The 23534-nt window shown below is 46.3% G+C and overlaps 1 protein-coding gene, 1 long non-coding RNA gene and 1 pseudogene across 3 annotated transcripts in view; 2 read left to right on the forward strand and 1 right to left on the reverse strand.

Moving 5' to 3' along the window:
- Window positions 1-16151, reverse strand: part of ESPL1 (extra spindle pole bodies like 1, separase) — a 41072-nt gene extending 24921 nt beyond the window's left edge. The window contains exons 1-8 of the mRNA XM_081848920.1: window positions 16146-16151; window positions 14994-15082; window positions 13315-14430; window positions 12368-12472; window positions 10077-10197; window positions 8107-8243; window positions 6644-6831; window positions 1094-1336 (exon numbers count right to left, since the gene is read on the reverse strand). Coding sequence (XP_081705046.1) covers window positions 1094-1336; window positions 6644-6831; window positions 8107-8243; window positions 10077-10197; window positions 12368-12472; window positions 13315-14430; window positions 14994-15074 — 1991 coding nt within the window. The 5' untranslated portion in view covers window positions 15075-15082; window positions 16146-16151. The remainder of the gene's footprint in view (window positions 1-1093; window positions 1337-6643; window positions 6832-8106; window positions 8244-10076; window positions 10198-12367; window positions 12473-13314; window positions 14431-14993; window positions 15083-16145) is intronic.
- On the forward strand, window positions 1165-6100 carry LOC309334624. The gene is made up of 2 exons (XR_014153202.1): window positions 1165-1254; window positions 5882-6100. It is a non-coding gene; the product is annotated as an uncharacterized lncRNA (long non-coding RNA).
- Window positions 16152-17641: 1490 nt separating the features above from the next.
- LOC309334601 (pseudouridine-5'-phosphatase pseudogene) lies at window positions 17642-18543 on the forward strand (annotated as a pseudogene). Its single transcript has one exon. The product of its transcript is annotated as a pseudouridine-5'-phosphatase pseudogene (transcript).
- The last annotated feature ends 4991 nt before the right edge of the window (window positions 18544-23534 follow it).

Here is a 23534-nt window from a genome sequence, read left to right on the forward strand (position 1 = left end):
TCTGATTTCCACAGTGTATGGAATGGGCCTCATAATAAGATGGTACCTGCCGGAGGCCCTCACATGCAAAGAGCAGCGATCAATTGGGTATATAAGGGGTGAGACAATATTTCTGGTTTTTTTGGTTCCAAGCTGTAGAAGGTTTCATACAAAAGAAACAGCACCTTGAACTTAACCTGGTGTCTAATTGACAGCCAGTAGGGTGGAGGAACCTGTGGCTTCCAGATACTGTTAGACTCCAATTCCCATCAGCCCCAGCCAGCCTGGACAATAGTTGGGGATGATGGGGGCTGAAGTCGAGTAATGTTGTGGGGAGGGGAATCACAGGTTTCCCCATCCCTGCTCAGACCCATGAGAGTGGTGAGGTGTGCATGTTGAATTGTAGCTATGGAATCAGAGGGCAGACAACTGCTGCTGAGAAAGGAAATTGAGAAGCAGGGGGTTGGACTCTGCACCATTTGTTAAATGCAATTTGTATGTGACATGCTTGTATTTATGACTTGTGAACAGCAGAATGGAGAACATGGAGAATTACAAACACAAGGTCTCCTAGGTTGGGCACATTCATGAGAAGCTAACTCTTTTTTGCTTTGCAAAATAAAAGCAAAAATAAGTCAGCAATATTAAAAGGATGGAGGGAAAACTTAGCAAAGGCCAGAGCAGAATGCCCTGATAAGAGTGCTGCAAAAAAGTAAATTATATCCTTAGAACATAGATGCCTCTCTGGCATAAGGTTTCTTAATTTGCACATCTTGACTTCAAAGTTCTTTCTTTGAGTTGTGGTGGAACTCTAGCACTTTTCAGCAAAGGGTGGGGATGGAGGATTAGAGATTAGCTGCTCCTGACTTAGAGGAAGGATGAGAAATTGGACAGAGAAAAGGAAAATAAGAGTTTATAGGAAGCAGGTGGCAGGGCCCGGGCAGGACCAATAGCCACAATACAAGGAACAAGCTCCTCCTTCCATTTCTAAGGTCGAATTTGCCACGCAGAAGAATCTTATCCATCACCACTTTCTTCTCCAAGGGGCACACACCTCAGCTAGGACCCTGATCACCGATCACAATAGAAGCTCCAGAGAATACTGGCCACTCACCATTCTGTCTGTTCACTGTAGTCATGGTAACACAGAACCTGAGCCAGTTCCACCAGAATCACAGCCCGCTCGTGAACCCAGCCGCTGCCTTCTGAACATATGTCCAGCAGATCGCAGATCACGTTGAAGCGCTCCTGGCCAGTGTCTACCCGCACGGTCTTGTAAGCCTTCAGCTCCTCCAACAATACTTTCATGAGGACCTCCGTATCCAAGCTGTACCCCTCCAGGCCCTCCTTTAGAGTCCTGTGATGAACATGCAGGCAAAACAAGGAGGAAAAATTACAACAGACCCAAAGTAGGGCAACTCCAGATTACACGGTTACAATAACACAGTGTGCCTTTTATTCTCATCTTGCCAGATGTCTCCAGGGCCAGCTGCACCATCACGCAGAATGATCTGGCTGCCTCAGGCAGCAGAAATGGTGCTGAGGTGTTTGTGCCCAGAGGTCTGCCCCGCATTTCCTAAGCTAGCCTGTTGCCCTCAGGCTGCCCCATCACCAGTGGGTTCCCCCCACCACAGAAGTACATTAATTAATTTGTTTATTTCAGCATATTAGCATTACGCATTTAGCGGTAAGCAACCAAACCAGGGGACGTGGGTGGAACTGTGAGTTAAACCACAGAGCCTAGGACTTGACGATCAGAAGGTCGGCGGTTCAAATCCCTGCCATGGGGTGCAGGACTTCCGGGTTGGCGCCATCGCCGAATGGCGGACTCCCTCCGAGCTCCGGAGGGAGCCTGCTCGGCAGGGGCTGGGTCCTACCGCGTCGGCGACGCGGGGACCCTCAAAAACCATGGGCGCTGAAACCCATGGACAGGGTGACTCGGCTGGCACCTTTTGCGCCCCCCCGACCCGCGAAGGAGCCTTTTTAAAGGCTGCGGAACGGGTGACGGGGGGGTGGTGCTTTGAGTCCTCCGCTTCCCCTGCCGAGCGAAGCCGCATGCCATTCGACGGAGAGCGCTGACTTCTTCTATTGAAAATTTGGACTTAAAAGAATAACCCGTGAGTAATTGGAACCTGGACTAAAAAGGGGGATAAATTTTTTAAAAAATTCGGAGCGAGCGGGGGAGGCGCAAAAAGGAAGTCAGCCCCCCCCCCCGTCGTAGAGGAGTTAAAGTAAAGGATTTGACAACTAAGATCGAGCGCAACCCTATTTTGACAAAGTTACTAACTTCACGATGGAAAATTATAAGACTGAGCTGGAGGAGAAAAGTGGAATTGAATTAAAAAGCAACCCCCCCCCCCCCCGGAATCCTGTGAGCGATTTGTGAGAGCGCCGGGAGAAGAGAAAGAGAGGTTTTGACAGCTGTCAAAGAGCTGTCAAAGCGGAAGAACAAAAATGAGAACTTTGTTACGAGGACTTTGCCGGTTACATTTGTTATAAATTGGATACAAATTGCTTAAAACAAGGAATAACAAGTTATCTTGACTGGTGGGCGTGATCTGGAAGGGAACTGAGTTATTGCAATCCACCTAGAGGAGATGAGGGATATTACAAGTATTGTTGGCTTGGAACTTGAATAGAACTTTTTATCTCCTGGGAAACTGCAGGAATGGAACACTATTTTGTCTACAGAGGTCTACACACTAAAGGAGACAATAGATTTATCTATTGAAGAATGGAAGGGACTTGGCATAATGTTTTGTTCCTGAATAACAGAGCCTCTGCAGAGGAATTAGAAGCTTTTGGAATTAGAACATTTGTGCAGGAGAGCAGGAAAAAAAAAAAAAAGGAGGAGAGGGATTAACAAGAACAACAAGAACAACAAGAATTGGATAAAGTTGGAAGTGGGAACATTTGGGACATCCAGATTTGAAAAGTCTAAGAAATAAAATTGGAGTTTTTACTCCTAAATATAAAAATCTGGATGGAAGAAATGGGCCTTTTTGAGATAGACTCCTTCCAAGATTGGACATTCGAAATTAAAGATGACTGGTAAAGGACTATGGCCTAGATAGATGTGGGAGCTCCAGGAAGATATCAGACGTTGATGAACACTGGGAACGCAAACGGGAAAGGGGGGAGGGAAATTTGGAATCCAAAGGGCGTAAAATTATATTTGATTATCTTAATTATATTTTACAATTTTATTTTAATTAATTATATTTGATTATTTTAATCTGTATTGTATATTAAAGGAGGGAACGCGCGGAAGGGAACAGGTCGATTTTAGGGGATGGGAAAATATTTTTAAAACTGGGCTAATGATAATAAGTTCAAAATCTGGGATAAGAATTTGCTGAATTTATTTGTAAAAATTGGAATACAAGAGGGGGAGGGGAGGGGAAGTCCTGGAAAGATGTTATTGAAAATAAGATTTTAAATTGGGATGTTTTGTTCTTTTTATTTCTTTTGTAATTGGAAATTTCTAATAAATATTATATATTAAAAAAAAATCCCTGCCATGGGGTGAGCTCCAGTTGCTCGGTCCCTGCTCCTGCCAACCTAGCAGTTCAAAAGCACGGCGAAGTGCAAGTAGATAAATAGGTACCGCTCTGGCGGGAAGGTAAACGGTGTTTCCGTGTGCTGCTCTGGTTCGCCAGAAGCGGTTTAGTCCTGCTGGCCACATGACCCGGAAGCTGTACTTGGCCAATAAAGTGAGATGAGCACTGCAACCCCAGAGTTGGTCACAAGTGGACCTAATGGTCAGGGGTCCCTTTACCTTTTAACAAAACCACATAGAAAATGAATTTTATCCATCCTATGTAAATTGTGTGTTCTCAGCAGGTGTGGAGTTGCTAGAGCCAGTCTGATGGCCACAGGGCCAAGTTCCCTTGGAGAGCAGCTCAAACGATGCTGCTGCAGTGGTATAGGCCCTATGTTGTCTGCCTTGTGTGCTATTAAAACTTTTCAGAGTAGGTGTACTGCTGCCAGAATGAAGCTCTTTGTTTAAAGAAACTTTAAATTTTAAAAGAAAGACAAAATACAAACATTGAACCTATTGATACAAAAGGGAGTGGGGAGAAAAATTAGAATGGTTAAGAGGGGCAGAAAAGGGAAAATAATAGCCTACATTAATTTGTGTGGTGCATCTTTTATCATCACAATCCCCAAGGCACGGAGAAATCACTTTATCCTAATCTTCTAAAATATATCACTCCTCAAACTTCACTGGAACATTGAGAGTAACTGTTCTGTCTCTGTTGTATTGATGTAAGGTAAAGGTAAAGGTACCCCTGCCCGTTTACGGGCCAGTCGTGTCCGACTCTAGGGTTGTGCGCCCATCTCACTTAAGAGGCCGGGGGCCAGCGCTGTCCGGAGACACTTACGGGTCACGTGGCCAGCGTGACGAAGCTGCTCTGGCGAGCCAGCACCAGCGCAGCACACGGAAACGCTGTTTACCTTCCCGCTATAAAGCGGTACCTATTTATCTACTTGCACTTAGGGGTGCTTTCGAACTGCTAGGTGGGCAGGAGCTGGGACCGAAAGACGGGAGCTCACCCCGCCGCGGGGATTTGAACCGCCAACCATGCGATCGGCAAGCCCTAGGCGCTGAGGTTTTACCCACAGCGCCACCCATGTCCCATTGTTGTATTGATGTACAGTATATCAAAAGTTTAGAGCAAATAGTACAAAAATGAACCAATTTATATTCCTCCCTAGTCACTTTTATTTGGTGTGTGGTAAACACCAGTGTTTATGCCTATTGCCAGGACAGTCTGGTTCTGCACATGGAATAGGGAGATGAAACATTGTCTTTCATGCATCAGAATGTATTGGGTTGGCCCTGGACACAACTGGGATCTCACAAGCAGCAAAGAAACCGCATGGGGCATCCTGTTGTTTGTCCCAGCATCATCTAGCATCAATCTCTAATTGGGGAACTGTTCCCTATGAACTTACCCAATTGATTTTAGCTGGTGGCAGAGCTGTACATAAAAGACCAGCCTCAAGATGCTATCAAAGTTGGGAAGTTGGTTAACTTGTCTGTATTGAAATAAAAACCCTATTTACAAGCACCTCCAAATATGTGGTCTGCATGCAATATTAAGTGGGATTGTGACTACATCTGTCACACCACACATCATGATGTGCGAGAACCCAGTGTTGGGACCCCATATATAGGCCCAACATTTTGCACCAATTTTGAGTGGCAATTACTGCACAGGTTAGGCCTATACTTGTTGGATTCTGCTGATGCCACCCACATGAGGTTTTGCGTGGAACTCTGCGGCAGTGACGTTCCTTCTGCTACCAATAGGAGTCCTTACATTTGGAGGTTTCCATGAACAGCATGACAGGTTTGGTGGATTCTGTTAAATACCCTGTGGAACAATTTATGGAAACCCCACAAAGGTCAGAAAACAGCAGACTGAGCATTCCCACTTTATCTGATGTCAGTAACAAAGCATTCTTTTGTTTGTCCTACAGCAGAGATTATAGGAATTTCTATTATAGGAAATGATATATTTTAGAGAAATATGATATTCAAGGCAGTAGATAAAAGGATTTGAAACATCACAGAAGGAAGGATGGGAAGTCAAAATGCTACGGGAATACTGTATGGAAGCTGAATTGAAAAAACTGTATAAAAATCAGTTAAAAATTATGACCCGCCCCCCCCAAAAGAAATTGCATGAGCCATTGTTTTTCTGGGTCTATTTTGGACTGCAAGTGCCTTCAAGTACAGCCCTGTCATAGCTGTTTTGGCAAGCACCATGTGCTTAGATGATTATATACATTTAATATACGCAGATTGTATTGCTTAATAGTCTTGACTGTTGCTTAAGGGAGGACCTAAGTGTCAAGGAGTATACCAGCCTCATTTCCTATGTTCTTTCTTTAGTGCTAGGATGTGACATGAGGTAAAATTCTCCAGTTCCTTCAGAACCAGCGGTGTCCCTTTTCCCGGCAAAGGAGATATAAGCTGGAACATCTTTATGCATGTGAGGGGTGGCGGGGAAGATCCATGCCACAAAGAGCAGGAATTGTATTCCTCTTTTAGTAGTCTTGTCTGCTGTGTTTATCTTCAGAAGCATGAATAAAACAGAAATCAGGTTTTAAACTGATGTATGTAAGTCAACAGACCACAGGTGGCGCTGTGGATTAAACCATAGAGCCTAGGACTTGCTGATCAGAAGGTCAGCAGTTCCAATCCCCGCGACGGGGTGAGCTCCCGTTGCTCGGTCCCTGCTCCTGCCGACCTAGCAGTTCGAAAGCACGTCAAGTGCAAGTAGATAAATGGGAAGGTAAACGGCGTTTCCATGAGCTGCTCTGGTTCGCCAGAAGCGGCTTAGTCATGCTGGCCACATGACCCGGAAGCTGTATGCCGGCTCCCTCGGCCAATAAAGCAAGATGAGCGCCGCAACCCCAGAGTTGGTCACGACTGGACCTAATGGTCAGGGGTCCCTTTACTTTTACCTATGTAAGTCAACTTGAGCACTGTTTCAACAGTGGAAGGACAGGATGCAAATTTCCCAAAAGCTACGCATATGCAGCAAGACAAATACAAAAGTTTCCCCCCAAACTGCCAGTTTCAAGTTCTGACAGGGCAAACCTCAACCCCCCATTTTAAGAGTAATACCCAATCTCTCGGTTCCATTCTTACTTCAGTCTCAGGTCATCAGATTTGCTGGCATCAATTTTGACTTTGACCCAGGCGGAGATTGGCTCTGCCATCTGTTCGGTTATCCTGCTGCCCTGAACAGCCAGCCAGAGTACCACAGCCTGGAGAGCCTCCTCTAACAAGCCCAGTTTCCTGTAATTCTCCACTTGAAGCTTAAAGCAATTGTGTAGCTGTGAAGAGAAAGAAAAGCATTCAAGTGGCATGCAGTGGAGACTCGTCTTCCTTCCTGAAGAGAAAGAAGTAAAGCCTTTCTAGTTCAGGTTCTCAATAGCTGGAGCAGTGTTTCCCAAACTTGGGTCTCCAGCTGTTTTCGGACTACAATTCCTATCACCCCTGACCACTGGTCTTGCTAGGGATGATGGGAGTTGTAGTCCAAAAACAGCTGGAGACCCAAGTTTGGGAAACACTAAGCTACAGCAAGAACTGCTCAACTACAGCCTATGCCTTAAAACTGTCCAACTATGCCAACTAGCTTGATAATGTCTTCTAACTGACCAACTCCCAAGGTGTCATGCTAAGACCTTTTTCCGCCCATCCAGTTGCCAAAAAATCCTGGTAACTCATTAAAGGTTACTGCACTTCTATTTGGCTCTTCTGTCAAAAACTCCTGGCTTTATTCATGGGTTATACGTGGTGATGAAGCCTCCTGCAGTGATTGCTTGAACTGCCCTGATGTCACAGATTGTCTGCTCTCAAACTTCTGGATGCCGTTGCTATAAAATCCAAGATGTGACTTGGGAGGGTGGGGGAGAGAGAGGGAGGAGCAAAAGCCTACAGAAGGTGCAGGCAGAGGTGTAAGACAACAGTAGGCCCAAGACAGAAGGGTTGGAACATCACACGGCCCACAGAAAAGAGCTGAAAAACAGAGGAGGCAAGTAGGAGGGCTGCAATGAAACATACTGGTTTTGAATCAGCCAGCCAAATCATTAGTTGCAGGTCTCTGAGTACCATTTTAATCCTAGCACCTATGAACAGGTTGGAGAATATGATGCCCTCCATATACCATTGGACTCCAACTCCCATCAGCCCCAGCCAGCACAGCCTGGAATGATGGGAATTGAACTACACAAAGTTTGGAGGATGCCATCATGTTGGCTACCCCTGAGTTAAGTCAAAGCAACAATCCTACACATTTTATAAGTAAGCTCCTTTGAGCTCAGGTGACGCAGCTTTTCAAAGTAATTAAACACAGAGTTAAACTTTAAGAGTGATTTGTACGAGAACCTCCATCCCTCAATCCTGGGGATGTGAACCCAGGGCCAAGTTCATTATTATTCCCATCACACTATGCTAAATTGAACTCAGTACTTCTTCAAACAAAATGAGTCTATCCAGAGCTTAGGGAAAACAGGAACCTGCAGATGCATGTTCTGTAGTTCACGGAATTTCGCCCGTGTGCCTCCTCCATGCCAGCTTAGCACACTACAAGCAACACTTTTCGTTACCTTTTCTGTAGGCAAATCTGAACAACTGACAATCTCCTCCTTCGCCAAGCGTCTGCAGAAAAGCTCCACGAAAGAGTTAGACTCCGCATACATCTTATGACAGTAGAAGTTATATGCCAGCCGCGATATACAGTATGCTGTTAGAAGAAGAAAACCGATCTTAAAAGCCACCTTCAATGGGTATTAAAGCCTACTTGTGCCAGAAAACTACAAAACTGATTACTGGTTCATCTGCCGAAGGAGAAATCCAATTGACCCAACTGATCCTGTAAGGCCCAGGATACTTCCACTAGGAAGCTCCTTATAACATCTAGCTCAGTATTGTTTACACTGACTGGCAATAGCTCTCTAGGATTTTCAGATTAGAGTCTCTCCCAGCCCTACCTAGAGATGCCAGGGATGGAGACTGGAATGCTTTACCCTTGAGCTACAGCTCTTCCCCTTAGTCCAAAACCTGCCCATTCAAACTTTGTTCTGAAAAGGTAATGAGCTTAAAGAAGCCATAGTTGTTTACCATCATGATTTCGGGTTGCTGATCAAATTTTAACTAGCACAATATTTTCAATTAAGCCAAAGGCAGAAGGACCAATATAGACAAAACTCTGCACAAAATCAAGACGCAGGTGAAGGTCTCTTCTTAAACAAGCTCTTTCTCAGAGTCAATAGCAACAGCGATTTGGACTGGTTTTCCCCCTTACACACCTTCAGCGGCTCATTAACCTTCTACCTGTTAATCAGGATTGCGCACAACTCAGGTGCTGAGATAATTGTAGCAGAACCTCTCTTACTGCTCACACCTCTGGCGGGGGTTGAGGAGTGCCTTGCTTGTGCCTCAGGAGACAGAACCAAGAAAAAGGTCCCATGGGATACATGAGGCCCTCAGTTTTGTTGTTGTTTAGTCGTGTCTGACTCTGTGACCCCATGGACCAGAGCACGCCAGGCACTCCTGTCTTCCACTGCCTTCCGCAGTTTGGTCAAACTCATGCTGGTAGCTTCGAGACCACTATCCAACCATCTCGTCCTCTGTCATCCCCTTCTCCTTGTGCCCTCCATCTTTCCCAACATCAGGGTCTTTTCCAGGGAGTCTTCTCTTCTCATGAGGTGGCCAAAGTATTGGAGCCTCAGCTTCACAATCTGTCCTTCCAGTGAGCACTCAGGAGCCCTCAGTTACCAATCCCTAATCCCATCTAGTTATCTCCTGCTTGGACTACTGCAATGCCCTCTACATGGGGCTACCTTTGAAGGTGACCCGGAAACTGCAATTAATCCAGAATGCGGCAGCTAGACTGGTGACTGGGACTGGCCGCCGGAACCACATAACACCAGTCCTGAGAGATCTGCATTGGCTCCCAGTACGTTTCCGAGCACAATTCAAAGCCCTAAACGGCCTCGGTCCTGTATACCTGAAGGAGCATCTTCACCCCCATCGTTCAGCCTGGACACTGAGATCCAGTGCCGAGGGCCTTCTGGCAGTTCCCTCATTGCGAGAAGTGAGGTTACAGGGAACCAGGCAGAGGGCCTTCTCGGTAGTGGCACCTACCCTGTGGAACGCCCTCCCTTCAGATGTGAAGGAAATACGCAGCTATCCTATCTTTAAAAGACATCTGTTCAGGGAAGTTTGTAATATTTAATGCTGCACTGTTTTTAACATTTGATTGGGAGCTGCCCAGAGTGGCTGGGGAAACTCAGCCAGATGGGCTGGGTATAAATATATTATTATTATCATCATCATCCATCAGAATTTTAGCAAGTGACCAAGTTCTCCAGCAAGTTCAGCTTGCCAAAGGCAATCTACCCACCCACACACCTATTGAAGAGAGAAAGGTGGACACCTCAGAGACTGAGATGCCAAAAATGAAGAGTGCATTCTTCCTTCTTATGGCCCCCAACTGAGCTGTACACAGCTGCATCTGCCCCACCTTCAGACTCAGACAGCTGGAGAAAGACAGCTGTTCGTCTTGGAAACCAACCTGAGAAATCCAGGTACTCAGCCTGTTCTTTCTTGGGAAGTCCTACTAGCATATCCAACATCCAGGTGACAACCTTCTGAAGATACACCAGTAACTCGGGCAGTGCTGCAGATTCCGGCCCCTGTGTGGAAATCCAAAATTTTTAGGAATTAAAACAGGAGGGGGGACTTCAAGACTCAAAACAGTTCACCACAGGGCATCTGCAACAGATAGTAGATCATCACCTTGATCAAGTTCAGTGGTCTAAGTACCTAGGGTCAGTCAGGAAAAATATGTTGCACCTGATATGGTATGATTGAGGAATTGTGGGTGTGCTCCAGTCTCCTTCCCCCTTTATCCTTTTTTTAAATAAAGTATTATTAATAGAAATATAATGATACAAGAATAGAAAAGAGCATAGAAAAGCATAAAAGGTTAAGAGAGTATGAAAGTGAAGAAAAGACTGCAAGAAAACACAGTTAAAAGATTTACATTACAAAATAATTATCTTCACTATTTCTCAAATACTTAATATATGCTTAATAAATTTATTGCTTCTCTGAACACTTTATGGACACTGCCTGCTTCATCATCTTGATACGGTATGACATTCTCAGAGAAGCATGAATTCGGTCTCTGTCCCCAAAATTCCTTATTTTCATTTAATATAACACACTAACCAAGGCTTCTTTAAACTCCTCCTGCATTTTCATCACTGTTAATTGTATTAATCCAAACTGCTAATCAATTCAGTTTCAATATATTATCTTTCCAGTACCTAGCATGCAATATTCTTTTTAAGTACAGTGGTGCCTCGCAAGACGAAATTAATCCGTTCCGCAAGTCTCTTCCTCTAGCGGTTTTTTCGTCTTGCGAAGCAAGCCCATTGACGGCTTAGCGGATTAGCGCTATTAGCAGCTTAGCAGATAAGCAGCTTAGAAAAAGGGGGGAAAGGAAAAAAAACCCACAGGAACTCGCAAGACATTTTCATCTTGCGAAGCAAGCCCATAGGAAATTCGTTTTGCGAAGCACCTCCAAAACGGAAAACCCTTTCGTCTAGCGGGTTTTCCGTCTTGCGAGGCATTCGTCTTGCGGGGCACCACTGTATATAGGGTGATTCTATAGTTACCTGCAGCCATTGACACACCACAGTATTTTGCATATAAATTAATCTTCATTACTTTGTGGCCCAAGACTTCAGCCTTCATTTTGCATGCCTTCCAGCCACAAGTACTTGTGTCTACTTTATTCTTCCTGTGCATCAACTCATTATCTAAACAATTTGGAACTTACACACATTTGTTTGCATGATTATGATAAGCTAGCAATTTCCAATCATCTTTCAATGTGTCTGTCAATATTTTGATTTGCAGATCTTTACAGAATCAAAAGTTCCTCATTCAAGGCATAACATAGCCATCACATCCTATTGCTTTTTTAGCAAGATATGCTCACTTTGATGTATGCATTCTTGGTAGGAAAAGAGGCTTGTGCCACACATTACACAGTCAAGTTGAGGCATGATGTTTCTGCCCTTCAGAGGTCAGCTTCCACGTTCACAGCTAAAAAGAAATCACACTTTTCTCTTATTCATGAACCATGGGCATTCTGTTGATGTGAAAGGAACCATGTCAGTATCTTGGCTATACAGTCGTACCTCAGAAGTCGAACAGAATCCATTCTGGAAGTCCATTTGACTTCCAAAGCGTGGCTTCTGATTGGCTGGTGGAAGCTCCTGCAGCCAATTGGAAGCCGTGGAAGCCCTGTCGGATGTTTCGCTTCTGAAAAAACGTTCAAAAACCGGAACACTCACGTCTGGTTTTTGATCGTTCGGGAGCTGGAACTTTCGGCTCCCAAGGTGTTCAGGAGCTGAGGTACGACTGTATAGGAATCGGGCAGGTGATAAAAATGAGCTTTTTCTTGTTTGATCAAAGCTCCATTTAGCCCAGAACGGTCTTCTTCAGAGATGGGGAATCTGTGGCTCTCCAGATGTTGTTGGACTACAACTCCCATCAACCTCAGCCAGCATGGTCAATGCTCAGGAATGATGGGCGTTCCAGTCTAGCAGTGTTTGGAAGATCACAGGTTCTTCATCCCTACTCTACTCTGACAGGGAGCAGCAATTCAACAAATCTCCAGGCAAATGTCTTTCACAGTCCTGCTACCAGACATTTGGACAGAAGACCAAAAGCTCCCCAACTGAGGCAGCAAACAACTTAAAGAGACTAAGACTTGTTTATCCTGCCCAAGGAAGACAACCTCAGTCTTACTTCCACAAACTGAATGTTTTTGTCCATTCAAGACAGACTTACCTGCAGAGTCTGTAGAGTATCTGATACCAAAGTCGTGTATATCTGGAAGTAGTGGTACAGTTGCTTCTTCAGAGTTTGCTGCTGTCTCATGTTCTCCGGCAGAACCTTATAGAAGACAAAGACGACAGAAAGTATTTGGAACAATTCCAGGTCAAACCTGTATAAGATTACTCGCAAAACCTTTAATGTGTTGAAAGCCCTCCTAAAAATCCCATTAAAACAAAAACAGTAGCACTCTAGTGACAGCAGAGGAACTGGCCTATTTTAATTTGAGACAGGAAAAATACAATTTATTAATCTACCTACCACCACTGAAAGTTTACAAAGTCTTTTCACACTTCAATGTAAAATGCAATAGATGAGAACTTGGAAAACATATTTCTGAGATGTAACGCTAACATTTGCATTCTAAAAATCTGATTGTGCCCCCTCTTCTCTCTCTCACACACACCAACTATATAAAAGGCTGTACTTTGAAAATCAACTTTCTAGATCTCACAATAGCAGAGCAAAGGTATTTATCCTACCTACCCCCTCCCACCTCCTCTTGCCCACACAGGTTAAACCAGGGGTTGTCAACCTGGTCCCTACTAGTGGGGCATTTCAAGATTCTAGGTGGGCGGTAGGGGATTCTACGGCACAAGCTGAATCCTCCTTCCATCAAGCACTGGTGGGCGGTAAGGAAATTTTACCATCAAGAAAGATGCATTAGTGGGCGGTAGGTATAAAAAGGTTGACTACCCCTAGGCTAAACCAATGCAATAAAACATGTTTTGAAAGCCTTAAGTGTTCATTGAACCACATTCATTGAATCTCTGCATAGTCTGCACCTTCCCCTCCCCAAATCCAGGATAAAACCCTATTGTTTACATCTCAGCCATGCACTATCGCTCTCACAAAGACATCCAGGACTGTATGAAAGTATAGGCAGGGAAAGCTTTACTCACTAAACTCATCAGCTTCTGGAGTAATGTGACGTAACTTTCCATGAAGGCAGAGATCCCCAGAATATCACGCAGGTTAAAGCGGCCCTGTTTGCTGTTCTTTGCAAGTCCAGAGAAAGGGGTTATGAGCAACTGGCAGCTTTCAGTCAGCACTCTAAGCAGGGGCTCTTGAGCATCTGGTGAGGAGTTTAGAGCCTGAGTAGCTTGGATGAAAAAGGGCTCTACTGAACCCTCAGCCTGCACCAACACTTTGTTCAGCTCAACTCCAGCAGAGAGCATGTCTAAAGCCACACTAAAGAAACGGCCCTCATTGCTGGACTTTCTCAAGTAGCCTCTGAATTGCCGGAGAACTTCATCGCTCTCTTTGAAGCAGCCACTTTTGCAGAGGTAACGGCACCTCACCACAGTGAGCTCTAAGATGCAGAGACAGTCCTGGAAGGTCAAATGCGCATCCACACCCCTCTTTTCCAGAAGGGCAGCAACCAACTGGTGGAAGAACTCTGCACTGAGAAAATGGGCCTCTTCCTTTCCCAGCGGACTCCGCTGGGCCTCAAATATCACAGCTGCAATGCAGGCATGCCGGGCCACGTTGGAGGTGAAGTACGGGGCCTCCTGAAGCGAGAGGTTGGCGGCATTGTTCTCCAGAAGCATCAAGAAGCGTACAGCTTGCAGATGGGTGGAGAGCATGGCCCTGAACTCTGCCGGAGTCTTGTCCAGTTTAGCCTTGCCGTCCGCATTCTTCCACAGCACGCCAAAGGTGCTTTTGGCAACAGCCGCATAGTCATCAGCAGGCACCTGGGGAGGCTGGTACTTCAAGAGTTCCCCATAGAGGAGATCAGCAAACCTTAGGGAAGAATCATAGGAGCCCTGAGCAGCCATACCCCTCAGCAAATGGAACAGCAACTTTTCCAAGTAGAGGGGAATATACTGGAGCCTTGCTGCAGTGTAGCCGCCATAGGCTGCCTCGGCTAGGGCCTGGAGACTTTCCAAGTGAGCAGGACAGTCCAAACCTTCACCAAGCCTGTGGATGCAAGCTCGTAGGATTCTATCACATGCTGTGACCTGTTTGGAGGCTTGGCATGGGCAGTCTGCAATTTTGGGTTCCCCCTCAAGGCATTCCTGAAATTGAGAGGAGACTTTTAATATCATGGTTAGAGCATCTCACCATTTTTTAAGGTTGACTAAGCCCCTACTGGAGGCAATGTAACTATGTGTACCAAGAATGGGGAACTTTATGGCCCTCCAGATGTTTCTGAACTTCAACCACCATTAGTCCCAACCAGCATGGTCAGGGATGATGGGAGCTGGAGTCCCACAACAACATATGGATGGCCACAGGTTCTCCATCACTGATTTATACAAACAGAAAAGCATGCATCCAGAGTCCTTTTGGGCATTGTGAGATTTGGCATTTCTTTTCCCAGCACAGCCCCACGTTCAACACAAGAAGGCTGTTAGACCACCAGGAACCATATCAGCTAAAAAACTGCCGGGTCAACTTAAGTAATGGTCAGTTAAAGGTTTCCAAAAAACTCACAAGCTATTTATCCCCCAATAACTGGTATTCATATTCAGATATATTGTGTCTAATTCTCGGGATTCCATTTACCCACCATGGCGAATAATAGCCATATAACCCTCTTTCAAAAGCCATTCCTTATCAACACATCTAGCAGCATTACCTTCAACTCAGACAACAAAGTCAGTGTTTCTTGGGAAGTGCTGGTCCGTGCCACAAAATCCACGTCTTTGAGGAACTTCATCTCGCATCCTGCAGAAAGTAAGAATACAAATAAAATTACCAGCCCATACGCAGAGCTGAGCCAGGTCTCTCTCTCTCATTTAGTCTGGTCCTATATCCCTCATCCCTACCTTGTTACAGCACAAAATCGTTACAGTGTCACAGAATTGGAAGGGACCCTGAGGCTCATCTAGTCCAACCCCCCTGCAATGCAAGAATCTTTGAGTCACATCTCCTATCTTGGTGCTTAAACGGCAATAATTTACACCAGAAAAAAATGGGCTGCTACTGGGGGCAACAGTGTGTTGGCATAGAAAACCATAAAATAGGAAGTCCCAACTAGACCAGAGCTTACTGAGCTCAAGAAAGACTTCCATATCTGGACTGCTACACAGACAAACACCCCTTGAGTCTCTCACTGTTGCTTGCATGCCAATTCCTCTCGCTACATATGGAGCATAAGAAGAGTCTGGCTGCTCGGTCATTTAAAAGAGGTAATTGATTGGGTTGCGAAGCCACTTTTCATTCAAATGAACCTCCAAGCAGTTTAGGAACAATAAACAAGAACAAATAGCAATAAATTAATAAATAACAACATAGCAGAACATAATCGAACATTGCAAACAAACACAACTCACATAAAGCAACTGACAACCAATTAAACAATCTGCAAAACACCATTAAGGAAGCAGCAATAAAGAAAACAGGCTAAACCTCACAATTACATTGGAAGCCGTGTTATATGCTTAAGGAATCCAAACGGCATTTATCGTCTATTAGGGCAGAGAAGGGCGCCTTGAAGGGCACCTTTTACCTCAATGCAACCCCTGCCCTTCAAGCCACCAAACTCCTCCCAAGCCCGCCAGTACCTAAACCGAATTCCGCCCTGAGGGGCGTTCACACTGGCTCCCAAAAAACCCCCCCACAACCCTCGTCCCAGGCTGGGCTCGGACTCCGCCACCTTTCGGGATAGAAAACCGGTTCGGTTTTTATAGATATTCTATATATTCTCTGCCATTCTAGAAAGGACTCGGATTCGGATTGCGCCGTGTAGACGCGCACCCCCCCCACACACACACTCCCAGTATCTTACTCCCAGTCTCCCCTCGAAGTGGGCGGGGCCGCTTCCCGAACCGGCAGCCGCGCGAGGCAAACCAGCGAGGAAGCCCGCAAGCGGAACCGCGCCCCGCGCGCTCCCCGTTCAAATCGGCGCCCGCAGCCAATCAACGTCGCCGCCTGGCAAGCCCCGCCTTTCCCGGGCTGCGCTTCCCCGCTGCGGAAACAGCGTAGCGCCTCGTGGGATTTGCTGCAAGCGAGCCAGCCCTCCCTCCGGAATCCATTGCCGCTCTGCATAGGATCGCGGGTGTTCTTGCTGCGGCCAGGGATGGGCTCCCGTCGCCCATGGATTTGAACTTACGAGAGGAGATTCCGACTAAACTTTCTTACAGGAAGAGTGGAACGGGGGAGGTTTTAAAGCAGAGGTGGGATGGGTGGCCATCTGTCACGGCTGCTTTAATTGAGATTTATGCATCTCAGGGGGTTGGACTCGATGACTCTGGGGGTCCCTTCCAACACTTCAGTTCTCTGATTTCCTTCCGCACATGAAAGGGATCGGATCCTCGGCTCACCGTTCTTGCAGAAACCTGGCGAAGTGGGTCTGGGTTGGTTTTAGATGTATTTTTAATCCTTGTTGGAAGCCGCCCACTGTGGCTGGGGAAACCCAGCCAGATGGGCGGGGTACAAATAATAAATTGTTATTATTATTTTGCTCGGTGTTGCAGGTTTTTGTTACTTTCGCGTGCATTTATTGGGAGGGGAGGACATGGGCGTAGCCAGGATTTTTGTTAGGGAGGTCAGGCTTTTGTTTGGGGGGGCAAAACCTCAGATTTGTATTTATTTTGATAGATTGGGGGGCAGCTGCCAACCTGCCCCCCGGCTACGCCCATTGGGGAGGAGACTTTTTTTTTTTTTTTACAGGGGAAAAAGAACGGGACGTGCTCTTCTGGTGAACCGGCCACCTCTCGCTTATGCATCCTGAGCATTTGCCATTATTTACGCAGGAGTAAGCCGCGCTGATTTCAATGCGTCTTACTCCCAAGCAAGTGTCGCAGTAAAGGGGGAAGACCAAAGCCAATCGGCAGTGCAGGAACAAATCACCCCCAATGTTGCCCTGCGCAGAATGAACGGAATGAAGTCCGTGGGGCTGGGCTTGGAGAACCCCTCGCCTTCTGGACATTGTTGGACTACCAATTCCCATCAGTCCCAGTTTGCATAGCAGTTGGGAGTCCAGTAGCCTGGATGCCCATAGGCTCTCCAGCCCCTGCAGGGAGACCTGCACGCACAGGGTCGCGGTGATCAAGAGATCGAGAGCCGTCGGTCTTTTGCACCACCGGCTCCCTTTCTATTGTGCCACCGCCGGTTTCTTTGGCCGCGATTGCTGCAAGCAGCCCACGGGTGGGCGCCGTCGGTTCCCTAAGTGGGGAATCAGCTTTCGGAGGGGAAGTTGCGACAGTCAGAGCCAAAGGTGCTGTTGCGACATAGAATGGTGGGTGCAGTTTGCAGAGCGAGGGTGAAATCATAGAAGCTGTCGGGGCAACGGCAGCGCGCCCGCGCGCGCGCGCGCGCCCGGCTTACCTACCCAGCGGTTTTGCTCGACGGTTGTTGAGCTGCAACTGGTCGGAGGTCGAGCTGATGGCCACCAGCTCCAAACCTCTCCAGCCCGTCACTCACGTCATTTTCGACTTGGACGGCACCCTTCTGAATACCGAAACCCTTTACACCGAAGTGATGAATGATGTGTGCGGCCGCTATGGGAAACAGTTCACTTGGGAGGTGAAATCCTCCATCATGGGCAGAAGGGAAGCGGAAGCAGTGGTGATGATTCAAAAGGCCCTGGACCTCCCCATAAGCCCAGACCAAATCCTGGAAGAAAGTAAGAAGAAGAAGAAAGAGTTGTTCCCCAAATCTGTGTTTTTGCCAGGCACAGAAAAACTCATCCGCCATTTGCATCAGCACAAGGTACCCATCGCTGTGGCCAGCAGCTCCATCAAAGAGTCATTTGACATGAAAACAGTCCACCACCAGGCCATATTTCAATTATTTCACCATATTGTCCTGGGAGATCACCCGGAAGTGAAGGCTGGCAAACCAGCGCCTGATATTTTTCTGGTCTGCGCAAAGAAATTTGACCCTCCGGCCCCTCCAGAAAAGTGCCTCGTGTTTGAAGATGCGCCCAATGGGGTCAAGTCAGGTGTAAGTGCCGGCATGCAAGTGGTCATGGTTCCGGATGAACAACTGGCGAAAGAGTTAACCAAGGAAGCAACCCTGGTCCTCCCCTCCATGAGTGACTTCAAGCCAGAAATGTTCGGCTTGCCAAAATTTCAATGAGGGATACAGTTTCACGTTGACTGTGTTAATCTTGCCATATTGGAGAAAATAGCAAACTCCTTATTTTTTATTATTAAAAGGCTCATCAGCCCTATTATAAGTTATATTCTCCATTTCTGCCAGCTCATTTATTGAAATCTGTGAATGCTAGAGAGAAAAAAATGGGCCGTGCATGCTATGCCCCTCTTAGCAGTTTGACTTCTGAAAGTCCCATTTTTGGCAGTAGCCCCCGCCCCCCAAAGAGATTTTTTTTAAAAAATAATAATACATTTTTATTAGTTTTAACATATAAATTATAAAACATACCACACGATTTATAACAAATACAATCTTATTGGACTTCCATCAGCACCTCTGATGATCTTCCGTTTTAACCACTTCTTATGCATTTCTTAACTTTATATTGTCTTTACATCTCTTAACATACCATCACCCCTTTTCCATTTTTACAATACTTCCAATAATACTCCTCACAGAACTTCTTGTAAACCTACAAACGTTGTCTGGTCATCACAAATACTTTTCAAATAGCTCGTAAATTTACTCCAGTCTTCGGTAAATTTCTGGTCTTGCTGGTTTCGGATCCTTCCTGTTAATTTGTCTAATTCTGCATAGTCCATTAACTTCATCCTCCATACTTCAGTCGTCGGAAATTCTTCTTGTTTCCATTTTTGGACCAATGGTATTCTAGCTGCTGTTACTGCATATAGAAAAAGCTTACAATCCTTTCTATTTATATCACTTCCAACAATGCCCAATAGAAATGCTTCTGGTTTCTTAATAAATGTATCTTTCAACATTTTTTTCAACTCATTATATATCCTCTCCCAGAAGTATTTCACCTTTTTACAATCCCACCACATATGATAAAATGTTCCCTCTTTTTCTTTACATTTCCAACATTTGTTACTAGTTTTATACATTTTTGCTAATTTAACAGGGGTAATATACCATCTGTACATCATTTTCATCACATTTTCTTTTAATGCATTACATGCAGTAAACTTTAAGCCCCTCCAAAGAGATTTGACCCTGAATTGCAGAGCCACTTGGGGAATACCAGGCAGGGGTGGAAATGGGGCAGGGGAATCCTTGGGTGTGAATGCAAACATTTTTCAAAGCTTGCCCACTGTGTTGCCTTGTTTATCTTTCCACATTTTGCAATGACCTGCCTTCTGGTTTTATTTACTCATTTTCTTATTGCATTTGTCTCACACCTTTGTTAGCTCAAGTGAGCATATGTGATTCTCCCATTCTCTAGAGATAGGTTAGGCTGAGATGGTGGACTGGGCCACAGTCAGCTAGCTCTTTGCATGAACTGGGGGTTTGAACTTGGGTCACCCAGTGCTCTAGTTTCAACTCCCAGCCGCTCCAAACATATAAAACTCTGCCTTCTGGATTGAAAGGGAGATGGCACAAAGTAGAAAACGTTATTCTGCCACAAAAGTCTCATTTGTCTCAAGGATTGTTGCCCAACTAACTCTATACGTTATAAACCTGAAGACTTGGCCTTGTTTGTGTTTACAGAAGCACAGGTTTTTCAAAGTAATTTATAAGTAGTATGCTGTTTAGACATCTCCACCTCCAGTTTACATCTTTATGTTTATGAAGGACTACTCAGAATGTAACTAGAAATTTATAAATTTAAACTGAACCCTTCCTCCTGCAGCATGATCTTAATCTAATAATAATAATTTTATTATTTATACCCCACCCATCTATCTGGGTTTCCCCAGCCACTCGGGGCAGCTTCCAGCACACATAAAAACATGATAAAACATCGAACACTAAAACCTTCCCGATACAGAGCTGCCTTCGGATGTCTTCTAAAAGTTGTGTCATTCTTTATCTCCTTAACATCTGATGGGAGGGTGTTCCACAGGGCGGGTGCCACTACCGAGAAGGCCCTCTGCCTGGTTCCCTTTAACTTCTCTTCTCACAGCGAGGGAACTGCCAGAAAGCACTCAGAGCTGGATTTCAGGGTCCGGGCTAAATTATGGGGGTAGATTAGATGGCCCCTTTTGTTAGAAAAGTAAAAAATACTGCACCAGGACATGGCGGTAGCTACTGGGTGGTTCGGTATTACAGGGATTCTGCAGCGAGATAAAACAGCTCATTGGATGAAGAACAGGTCCCACAGAAAACCCTTTCTCTATCCACAAACTTGTCCCTACTCATCCTTTTACTTGGTATATAACATCTCTGCCAATAACCATTATTTTTGGCATTTCTCCCACCAGTGCCAAAAAAGGCAACTCGCAGGAGTACTGCAAACTTACCTTTAGATACACCTTTTACAGCACACACTTTGCAGGCTAGAAGTAGTATTACCACGTACCTGTAATTCTTTCACAGGAATGGTGGCATTTACGAGTGTTTTTTTTTATTATTATTACATAGAGACTTCTATACCTTATGTGGAAAGATGACCAGCCCTATTAGGCAGATTGAGACAGCTGCCACAGGCCACACTGACTTGGGGTGGTACAAAAGGACAGGAAATGATTATTTTTACTCCCAGGAAGAGAGGGGGAGGCACTTGTGGAACATTCTGTCTCAAGTGTTAAAGTCATGAGGTTGTCCTTGGGTGCTGTGAACACAATACCCAGTTTCGATTCCCAGCATCTCTAGGTAAAGGTAAAGGGACCCCTGACCATTAGGTCCAGTCGTGACCAACTCTGGGGTTGCGGCACTCATCTTGCTTTATTGGCTGAGGGAGCCGGCGTTTGTCCGCAGACAGCTTCTGGGTCATGTGGCAGCAGGACTAAGCCGCTTCTGGCGAACCAGAGCAGCACACAGAAACGCTGTTTACCTTCCCGCCGGAGCGGTACCTATTTATCTACTTGCACTGTGACATGCTTTCGAACTGCTAGGTTGGCAGGAGCTGGGACCGAGCAACGGGAGCTCACCCCGTCGCAGGGATTCAAACTGCTGACCTTCTGATTGGCAAGTCCTAGGCTCTGTGGTTTAACCCACAGCGCCACCCGCGTCCTGCGCATCTCTAGGTAGGGCTGGGGAAAGACCCCTTGTCTGAAGTGCAACCATCAGTCATTGTGGACAATACTGAGCTAAATGAATCAGTCATCTAAGTAATAAGGCACTTTTCTGTGTTGGAATATCTACAAGGGCAGATTGACACAATACATTTAAAGCACACTCAGCGCACAAGATCTACCCCACGGGAATTCTTGGAACTGTAGTTTCCCCCCACAGAACTGCAACTTCCAGTGCCCCCAAACCACAATTCCCAGGATTCTTTGCGGAGAGGTCATGAGATTTGAATGTGTTGAATGTCCTTCAAATTACAGTGGTACCTTGGGTTAAGTACTTACTGTAATTTGTTCCAGAGGTCCGTTCTTAACCTGAAACTGTTCTTAACCTGAAGCACCACTTTAGCTAATGGAGCCTCCTGCTGCCGCCGGAGCACGATTTCTGTTCTCATCCTGAAGTTCTTAACCTTATGCACTATTTCTGTCCGCAGTGGTTGCTGAACAGCTTGGTGGGTTTCTGGATGAAACATCGGCTCTGGATCCATTCCAGTCCGGCTTCCGTGCTGGTCATCGGACCGAGACGGCTCTGGTTGCCCTAACAGATGATCTTCGTAGACAGCTGGATCGAGGCGGGTCGGGGCTGCTGATTCTTCTAGATCTGTCAGCAGCTTTCGACATGGTCGATCACAAACTTCTGGACCACTGCCTTGCCGACGTGGGGATCCAGGGCACAGCCCTTCAATGGCTGCGCTTGTTTCTCTCTGGTCGGGGACAGAGGGTGGCGCTTGGGGGGGAATTGTCATCGCGCCACTCCTTGGTGTGTGGAGTACCTCAGGGTGTGATACTCTCCCCGATGCTTTTCAACATCTTTATGCGCCCCCTCGCCCAGCTTGTCTGGAGTTTTGGGCTGGGTTGCCATCAGTATGCTGATGACACCCAACTCTATCTGTTGATGGATGGCCATCCTGACTCGGCCCCAGACACACTGATCAGATGCTTGGAAGCTGTGGCTGGATGGTTACGTGGGAGCCGGTTGAAGTTAAATCCTTCGAAGACAGAGGTCCTGTGGCTGGGACGGGACGATATGGGATTGGGGGGGGCAACTCCCATCTCTTGCGGGGGTGCAATTAGTGCCAGCACCGTCCGTTAAGAGTTTGGGTGTAATCTTCGACACCTCCCTTTCCATGGAGGCGCAGATTGCAGCTATAACAAAGGCGGCATTTTTCCATCTCCGCCAAGCTAAGCCGTTGGCTCCTTGCCTCTCTCGCCCTGACCTAGCCACTGTGATCCACGTGACGGTCACCTCCAGACTGGATTATTGTAACTCACTCTACATGGGGCTGCCCTTGAGACTGACCCAGAAACTCCAGCGGGTGCAGAATGCTGCAGCGAGACTCCTTACAGGGTCTTCGCTGCAAGATCACATTCACCCGGTGCTATACCAGCTGCACTGGCTCCCAGTGGAGTACAGGATCAGGTTTAAGGTGCTGGTTTTAACCTTTAAAGCCCTATATGGCCTAGGACCCTCGTACCTACGGGACCACCTCTCCTGGTATGCCCCACAGAGAAACTTACGGTCTTCAAATAAAAACATCTTGAAGGTCCCAGGCCACAGAGAAGTTAGGCTGGCCTCAACTAGAGCCAGGGCTTTTTCGGCTGTGGCTCCGACCTGGTGGATCACTCCGTCACAAGAGACTAGGGCCCTGCGGGACTTGACATCTTTCCGCAGGGCCTGCAAGACAGAGCTGTTCTGCCAAGCCTTTGGCCAGGGCACAGCCTGACTCCCTCCCTCGGCAATCTTCGCGGAGCTCTGGCCCAATGGTGGCCAGTGGCTTGAATTTAATTAATTTTATAATGAATGATTTTCGAGTGTTGTTTGTGCTGTACCTTTGTACTGTTTTATTGTTGTTAGCCGCCCTGAGCCTGGCTTCGGCTGGGGAGGGCGGGATATAAATAAAAATTATGATGATGATGATGATGATGATGATGATGATGGGTTAGCGGAGTCTGTAACCTGAAGCGTATGCAACCTGAGGTACCACTCTAATGTGTTGGATCTGCCCCCAAGAGAGCTTCCTAATTTCCAGGACAGACAGAGGGGAAAC

Source organism: Podarcis erhardii (genome assembly GCF_964252035.2).
Source record: "Podarcis erhardii genome assembly, chromosome: 2".
Taxonomy (NCBI): domain Eukaryota; kingdom Metazoa; phylum Chordata; class Lepidosauria; order Squamata; family Lacertidae; genus Podarcis; species Podarcis erhardii.